General features: G+C 34.6%; 1 protein-coding gene across 2 annotated transcripts in view; it reads left to right on the forward strand.

Annotated features, from left to right (window-relative positions):
* LOC139934733 (cleavage and polyadenylation specificity factor subunit 1-like) overlaps positions 1 to 8355 on the forward strand; it is a 48673-nt gene extending 40318 nt beyond the window's left edge. For both annotated transcript variants that reach the window (XM_071929119.1, XM_071929120.1), the window contains exons 38-42: positions 718 to 765; positions 1288 to 1446; positions 2027 to 2156; positions 3082 to 3220; positions 6236 to 8355. In XM_071929119.1, coding sequence (XP_071785220.1) covers positions 718 to 765; positions 1288 to 1446; positions 2027 to 2156; positions 3082 to 3220; positions 6236 to 6283 — 524 coding nt within the window. In that variant the 3' untranslated portion in view covers positions 6284 to 8355. The remainder of the gene's footprint in view (positions 1 to 717; positions 766 to 1287; positions 1447 to 2026; positions 2157 to 3081; positions 3221 to 6235) is intronic.
* Positions 8356 to 9374: the final 1019 nt, after the last annotated feature.

The following is a 9374-nucleotide window of genomic DNA, read 5'->3' on the forward strand; positions in this document are numbered from 1 at the left end:
ATCTCTTTGTTCACTGAGTAGAGTCAATTCTTTACTGACATAAATGCAGTGATGAAAAAAGGTGCATGTTCAGTTAATTGCAAATATATTAGTTTTTGATCTCAACTTGTCAATTAAAGTAGTTTATTGGGGAACTATAGGGTTAATATTCCGTGATTTGAAGTCAGTAAGAGATTAAAAACATCACTCAAGTATTAGGGTTGAGTTGCTTATTATATTTATGCAAGTGTCGTGGCCGAGCAGTGAAGAACACCGAATTCAAACTCTGGTGTTTCTGATCAGCAGTGTGTGGGTTCCAATCCCCAGCCGTTACACTTGTGTCCTTAAGTAAGACACTAAAACATTGCTTCGTCCTTCGGATGGACCAAAAAGCAGTTGGTCCCATGTGTTGTGTAAGGCATGTGAAAGAACCCAGTGCACTTACCTAAAAGAGAATGGGTTCGCCGCTGTGTTCCTTGCTGTGGCTTATGAAAGTGCCATAGCACCTTGTAAACCCTTAAAAGGTGCTACATTATGGGTTTCAGAATTCATAACTCAATAACCTATTTTTCTGTATCAATGTATAAAAGGCCTTGAGTACCTTGTTGGTAGATACGTGCGCCATATAAGACTACAATATTATTATTAATATTTATAGTACCCCCAAATAGTGGCACAATAACTGTTTCCTGTCAGCAAATGATCTAATGGACCTTTAATTGTTGTTTTTATTAACAGCATCTGATGTTGACAAGAATCTGATTTTATATCACTACCATCCAGGAGGTAAGAATTACTCTTTATTAATAACAGTTTCTAGCAGGCATGATATTTAGTCTGATTTCTGGGTTTTTTTTGCCCTTGGAAAAATTAGGGAAAAATTGATTACATGGCCTTTTAATTCTATTAAAGCCTACATCATGTGTACTTCTAGGTCAGCCCTTTTACTTAATGTTCCTACTTTTTTCTAAGAACCAAATATCATGACCATTTTAGTCTAAAGCTAAGTTTATTAATTTTCAATGCTCACATCAGGTCTATGTTTTTTTAATTGGGGGGGGGGGGGGCGATGGTCGCAAGGGGCGGGGGAAGAGATTGCCAAGTGAGAGTAGCTTTGTTTGTTCACATTGGAGCAGTTTTACTAAACATGCAGGTATTGGAAAGGGAGGGAGACAGTTGTTTTTGTACTGATGAGACAGACTAACCATATCTGTCTTAACTTCCCCGCCCAGAAAACTTCAAGTGGGTAAGAATATTGGTGGTGATTGGTTCTAAATCTATTATTTGTGTTGTTCATTTATTTTATAGCTCGTGAGAGTTGTGGTGGAACACGGCTCTTGCGTAGAGCAGATATTAATATTGGCAGCCATGTTAATACCTTTGTGCGTGTTCGATGTAAGTTGAGTGATCCTGCATCTAGTAAACCAATCTCAGGTCCAGCTGAACGTAGACACACTGTTATATATGGTAAGTATCTTTCTCTAAGTAGGTATACTCTGATGGTGAGTCGTGGTCGAGTCATGTGCCTCGGACTTAAGCTCTGGCGTTTCTGATCAGCAGAGTGTGGGTTTGAGTGTTGGTCTTGACACTTGTGTCTTTAAACAAGACAGTTAACCGATATTGCTTTGTCCTGTAGATGGAACATAAAGCTTCTGTCTAGGCTGTAGCACCTTGCAAACCCTTATTACGTGCTGAATAAATGGGTCTCATACTAAATAGTTAAGGGGTTTGAGACATCCGTAGATGAAGCACGATTTATTGTAAAAACTAGTTATTATTCCCTTGAGTTGAGTTTCTAACAGTTTAACTTTTCTGCCAAGTCAGCGTTATTCAAATTCTGATTTATTTTTCTCCTACTATTTGGAACAGTTGTTTGAAGTCTTGACTTTGATTTGTTTTGCCTGATGTTTCTACCCTAGTTTTTTTGTGGCCTTCGTGAAAAACTCTGCTAGGGTCGAACTTCAGGCAATTTACTTTGGTTGTGCATTTATAACATAGGTCCTTTTGATTGATTGTAGTTTCTTATTTGATTTCTTTTCTATGACAGCATCTTTAGATGGTAGTCTTGGTCTGCTGCTTCCAATGACAGAGAAAGTCTACAGACGTCTTCTTATGTTGCAAAATGCTTTGACTACTAGTGTCATGCATATGGGAGGACTCAACCCAAGATCACACAGGTAGTCAAGTCTTAGAAATCTTCGTATGAATTCCCTTTCTTTAAAAGGGAACTAGACTGATGGTAATAGATGTTATTTTTGTATTGGGGGGATAAAGAAGATGTTTTGTTTTTACTCTTACACACCGTGTGTATTAAGCACTATGTACTCAGTACATTCCAGAGTTCTGTGAGGAAAACAAAATCAACAGGCAAGAAGCAAATCACTCAGGTTGGATTCAAACTCATGACCTTAGGATGGGACTGCCTCTAGCCACTGGGCATTAATGGTTTAGTGATCAGACATCTGCTTGAGCAATGTAAAGGCTGTGGGTTTGAATCCCACCTGAGTGATTTGCCTGTGGATTATTCATAGAGCTCAGGGATGTACCGAGTATACAGTGTGCTTAATACACTTTGGTGTAAGGGTAAAAACAAAACAAGAATGATGGCGCTGTACAAATGCCTGATGTGTGATTGATCTGTCTTTAAGAAGGTCAAAACTACATGCCGACAAACTGTTTTCTTGCCTGTCTTTCACCTCTATGGACCCTAGTTTAGTTCCCAGGCAGAGTCTTGCATATGGATTGGGTTTTCAATCCCTACCTGGCTATAAGGCTTTTGAAACTCTTCATTGTCATATTTTGGTGATGAGAAATTTTAGACTTTTATTTGAATTCAGACTTTTTAAAGTCTGCCTGTTGGACAAAACTGTATTTTTCTCCAATTTGAATAAATCATGCTCTTTGATCAACATCTCTAGCACTGAGGATACCGTTTTCAAAAACTCCTTGGAATCTCTAATTCTAGGGGTTGCCAAAAGCTGGTAATGGCATCATTTTAGCCATAGTCACAACCCAAACAACTGCAGTTTCCCATGGAGTCATATTTGGATTTTGTTTTATTTGTAAACGTCTTAATGTTAATTTGTTCCTTTTATTTCTTAGGCATATTGTATCCCATCAACGTATGCTGAGTAACCCACATCGTAATATTCTAGATGGAGACCTTCTGTATCGATATACCTACCTCAGTGTTGTCGAGAAGAATGAATTAGCTAAGAAGATTGGTACCACAGTAGATCAGGTAAGATAGCTTCGTCTTAGTCTGTTATTGAGTCTTTAGTCTGTTATTGAGTCTTTAGTCTGTTATTGAGTCTTTAGTCTGTTATTGAGTCTTTAGTCTGTTATTGAGTCTTTAGTCTGTTATTGAGTCTTTAGTCTGTTATTGAGTCTTTAGTCTGTTATTGAGTCTTTAGTCTGTTATTGAGTCTTTAGTCTGTTATTGAGTCTTTAGTCTGTTATTGAGTCTTTAGTCTGTTATTGAGTCTTTAGTCTGTTATTGAGTCTTTAGTCTGTTATTGAGTCTTTAGTCTGTTATTGAGTCTTTAGTCTGTTATTGAGTCTTTAGTCTGTTATTGAGTCTTTAGTCTGTTATTGAGTCTTTAGTCTGTTATTGAGTCTTTAACCACTAGACCACCGAGCTAGCCCAGTGGTTAGAGGCAGTTTAAAACCTAAATATTAGCAGCAGGGCACTATTAAGTATATAAGTATATGGCAAATTTTGAGACTTTTACTAGCTATGTTTTAAATAAGTTGTTCATATAACCACCCCCATGGTATAATTCTCTCATTGATTTAGAAACTTTTACTAGCTATGTGTATTTCCATTTTATATCAGTTGTGTGTATAACCAACTCTATGGCATAATTCTCTCATTGATTTAGAAACTTTTACTAGCTATGTGTATTTCCATTTTATATCAGTTGTGTGTATAACCAACTCTATGGCATAATTCTCTCATTGATTTAGAAACTTTTACTAGCTATGTGTATTTCCATTTTATATCAGTTGTGTGTATAACCAACTCTATGGCATAATTCTCTCATTGATTTAGAAACTTTTACTAGCTATGTGTATTTCCATTTTATATCAGTTGTGTGTATAACCAACTCTATGGCATAATTCTCTCATTGATTTAGAAACTTTTACTAGCTATGTGTATTTCCATTTTATATCAGTTGTGTGTATAACCAACTCTATGGTATAATTCTCTTATTGATTTAGAAACTTTTACTAGCTATGTGTATTTCCATTTTATATCAGTTGTGTGTATAACCAACTCTATGGTATAATTCTCTTATTGATTTAGAAACTTTTACTAGCTATGTGTATTTCCATTTTATATCAGTTGTGTGTATAACCAACTCTATGGTATAATTCTCTTATTGATTTAGAAACTTTTACTAGCTATGTGTATTTCCATTTTATATCAGTTGTGTGTATAACCAACTCTATGGCATAATTCTCTTATTGATTTAGAAACTTTTACTAGCTATGTGTATTTCCATTTTATATCAGTTGTGTGTATAACCAACTCTATGGTATAATTCTCTCATTGATTTAGAAACTTTTACTAGCTATGTGTATTTCCATTTTATATCAGTTGTGTGTATAACCAACTCTATGGCATAATTCTCTCATTGATTTAGAAACTTTTACTAGCTATGTGTATTTCCATTTTATATCAGTTGTGTGTATAACCAACTCTATGGCATAATTCTCTCATTGATTTAGAAACTTTTACTAGCTATGTGTATTTCCATTTTATATCAGTTGTGTGTATAACCAACTCTATGGCATAATTCTCTCATTGATTTAGAAACTTTTACTAGCTATGTGTATTTCCATTTTATATCAGTTGTGTGTATAACCAACTCTATGGCATAATTCTCTCATTGATTTAGAAACTTTTACTAGCTATGTGTATTTCCATTTTATATCAGTTGTGTGTATAACCAACTCTATGGCATAATTCTCTCATTGATTTAGAAACTTTTACTAGCTATGTGTATTTCCATTTTATATCAGTTGTGTGTATAACCAACTCTATGGCATAATTCTCTCATTGATTTAGAAACTTTTACTAGCTATGTGTATTTCCATTTTATATCAGTTGTGTGTATAACCAACTCTATGGCATAATTCTCTCATTGATTTAGAAACTTTTACTAGCTATGTGTATTTCCATTTTATATCAGTTGTGTGTATAACCAACTCTATGGCATAATTCTCTCATTGATTTAGAAACTTTTACTAGCTATGTGTATTTCCATTTTATATCAGTTGTGTGTATAACCAACTCTATGGCATAATTCTCTCATTGATTTAGAAACTTTTACTAGCTATGTGTATTTCCATTTTATATCAGTTGTGTGTATAACCAACTCTATGGCATAATTCTCTCATTGATTTAGAAACTTTTACTAGCTATGTGTATTTCCATTTTATATCAGTTGTGTGTATAACCAACTCTATGGCATAATTCTCTCATTGATTTAGAAACTTTTACTAGCTATGTGTATTTCCATTTTATATCAGTTGTGTGTATAACCAACTCTATGGCATAATTCTCTCATTGATTTAGAAACTTTTACTAGCTATGTGTATTTCCATTTTATATCAGTTGTGTGTATAACCAACTCTATGGCATAATTCTCTCATTGATTTAGAAACTTTTACTAGCTATGTGTATTTCCATTTTATATCAGTTGTGTGTATAACCAACTCTATGGTATAATTCTCTCATTGATTTAGAAACTTTTACTAGCTATGTGTATTTCCATTTTATATCAGTTGTGTGTATAACCAACTCTATGGCATAATTCTCTTATTGATTTAGAAACTTTTACTAGCTATGTGTATTTCCATTTTATATCAGTTGTGTGTATAACCAACTCTATGGCATAATTCTCTCATTGATTTAGAAACTTTTACTAGCTATGTGTATTTCCATTTTATATCAGTTGTGTGTATAACCAACTCTATGGCATAATTCTCTCATTGATTTAGAAACTTTTACTAGCTATGTGTATTTCCATTTTATATCAGTTGTGTGTATAACCAACTCTATGGCATAATTCTCTTATTGATTTAGAAACTTTTACTAGCTATGTGTATTTCCATTTTATATCAGTTGTGTGTATAACCAACTCTATGGCATAATTCTCTCATTGATTTAGAAACTTTTACTAGCTATGTGTATTTCCATTTTATATCAGTTGTGTGTATAACCAACTCTATGGCATAATTCTCTCCTCAGATCATGGATGACTTGATGGATGTAGAGAGATTAACTACACATTTCTAAGATGACATCCTTGAGACTAAAGTCTTCACATTCCAAGACATGTTGATATTTGATGCTTTAATACTGGAGCGATCTACCTCTACTACACAGCTTCAGTTGACATCGATGTCAATGCCAGGATTAGTTCAAGATTCAGTAGACATTTAAGAATGAAAACTTGTACTAAAAATCACTTGTCATACTATTTAAATCGTATAATTTGGCCCGACTTCATAGAGTTGCTTAAGCAGAAAGTATTGCTTTTAAAACAATGTTCTGCTGTCGTAGCAGAAATGAGCAGGATACCAGTAACAAATGCTACATGTGACATGGTAGTTTGGCTGGTTACGTTATTAGCGTTATGTGCTTAAAGGCAGTGGACACTATTGGTAATTACTCAAAATAATTATTATCAGAAAACCTTTCTTGATTACGAGTAATAGGGAGAGGTTGATAGTATAAAACATTGTGACAAACAGCTCCCTCTGAAGTGACGTAGTTTCCGAGAAAGAAGTAATTTTCCACAAGTTTGATTTCGAGACCTCGGATTTAGAATTTGAGGTCTCGAAATCAAGGATCTGAAAGCACACAACGTCGTGTGACAATGGTGCGACAAGCGTGTTTTTTTCTTTCATTAATATCTGGCAACTTCAACATCCGATTGAGCTCATATTTTTACAGGTTTGTTATTTTATGGATATGTTGAGATACACCAACTGTGAAGACTAGTCTTTGACAATTACCAATAGTGTCCAGTGTCTTTAAGCACAGGCTTATAAATCATCTTTGAGAGGGCAAGGCCATTTTTATTGTGAAGAAGTGTAATGGGAAGCATTTTAAAAGTCTATGGATAACCTATGAAGAGGCCCCTGAGGAAAAGACCAGGGCAATGTACATTGTAGACCAAGCCTGTAAAACAAGGCATGTTAAGCAGCTTTATGAAGAGGGAATAACAAGTCATCTTTCCATTCACTTTGTATCAACAAGAAAAGTTGCAAGTTTTGTGCTGGGATGCAGAGATTGGATTGTGAGGACCTTTGATATTTACTTGGATACCATTTCATTATTTTTCAGCCTTTTTTTGAACTTTCCAAGAGTAGCCTTCTTAATGTCACATTTTGTTTACTGATGTGGAAAAATGTTCACATGTACATTTGTAACAAAATGCTTTAAACTTTCCAAAAAAGTGTTTATACTAAGTACGATTGGGTACATTCGGATATTAAGTAGTTTGTACAAATTGTTTACAAAATTTACATCAAATATATACAAAATGACCACAATGCCTGGATTTCCTGCAGGATTTGACATGTCCAAATGGAAGAAAGTATAAGAGCTTGCATTTCATGGAGATTGCACTGACGATTGTTGTCAACTTTTGATATGAAGGAGAAAGGATCGAGGCACATCTCAAAACCAGTAAAGCTGCTTGTTGTGTTGAACCCATCTATTGAACCCATCTATTGAACCCTATACAATGTACAAAGTGAAATTTCAGTTCAAAGGTCTAACAAACGAGGCTTATGTTGACATACATGCAGGTAGTTTAGTTACAAAACACTTTTATTATTGTTTGTTCATTTAGTCAATGACCTTACAGATTGAAATGACGGCATTGTTAAATCACCTCAATTGGGTTTTGTTAATGTTACAATTTTTAGTAATGATTGTGTTATTATTTTGATAAAGTATTTGTCATCTGCTGTCAGCGGGTTACAATAATGTCAATTGTACAATTTCAATTTTTGTCCATTATCATCATGTTTCTTTTTTTTGAAGATTAAAAGATACTATTTCTCAAATGTAATTAGTAGACTGTAGTTTTCATTTTGTGTAGTTGTAACACTTTCACTTCTACACCCAGGCCCCACACTTTCCTCTTTTCAAGCAGTTTTTTCAGTTGTGTCTAAATGAGAAACTGCTTTAAAAAGTCTTACTATTGACAAGAATTCCTGATGGACGCAAGATAGTTCTTTGTTGAAATGCCTGGGTGGGTTACTACTGTAGAGATGAAGCCTGCTGTATTTGGTGTGATCTTAAAACTCTTTGCTGGTATCCTTGGTTGACACGAAGCCTGTTGCAATGCATTGTAATCTTTCCGTTATTTCTTAACATCCTCATCGTTAGTCTTAATTGTATCTTTATCTTGTTTGATCATTCTTGCATCATGTGGTAAAAGATTTGGGATTCCATCAGTGATCTTATATGCTACTCCTAACTCGTCATTTATCAGCTCAGATGTTGCCTCATCATACCTGCATGTGAGCAAATTAAAAACAATTGGATGTAATTAAGTTTCTTTCCTCAAGATGCTATCAGAACAAATAGATTAACATCAAACTTTGCAAGTCAAGAAAGGCCAATTTCATAGCGCATTATGTATTTAATTTATAATTTCTTTATTACTAGAAAAATTTGTGTTTCACAGGTTGGACAAGAAAATTAGGCATCAGCTTGCTGCGCATTCACCATGAATTTGCATTGTTATGCCATTCATTTTCCTTTGATAAGCACTGTAAGTTTAGGAAGCCTTTTCCTGTACTTAATGGTAGAAGATGGGTAGACCCAGTAACTGAGGCGCTGTATTCCTTTTTCGAAATTTTGACATTATCGTTATGACCGATAATGATCGGTATGACCGATAATGTCAAAATTTCGTAAAAGGAATAAATACAGCGCCCCAGTTACTGGGTCTACTAGCTTGGTACCAATTTCTCAATTTTAAGTTAAACAAATATATGGTTAGTAAAGTCCAACATCCAAATCAAATAAATAAAACCCTTGACTTGTTAATTGGAAGTAGAAGTTTAGAAAGTGCCGGATACGGAAAATTTTTCCAGCAGCACAATCATCCTGATCATTCAAAATTCATATCATAGACATGAAATAATAGCTGCCCAACATAAAACACACCATTTTACATAGTCTAGTTCATGCTTGGGCATGGGATAGTTTCCATGAAGGTCTACCTCCATGACAGACATAATAAAAACCACATGTTCTCAGTTTTCGTAACACGCACATAATTATCTTTATCCGTTTGCGTGTGCTACGTGTGTTACGTCATGTATGTGTGACTGATTGATGTGGTGCGTAACCGTATAGTGTGTGA

Source organism: Asterias amurensis, chromosome 3 (genome assembly GCF_032118995.1).
Source record: "Asterias amurensis chromosome 3, ASM3211899v1".
Lineage (NCBI taxonomy): Eukaryota > Metazoa > Echinodermata > Asteroidea > Forcipulatida > Asteriidae > Asterias > Asterias amurensis.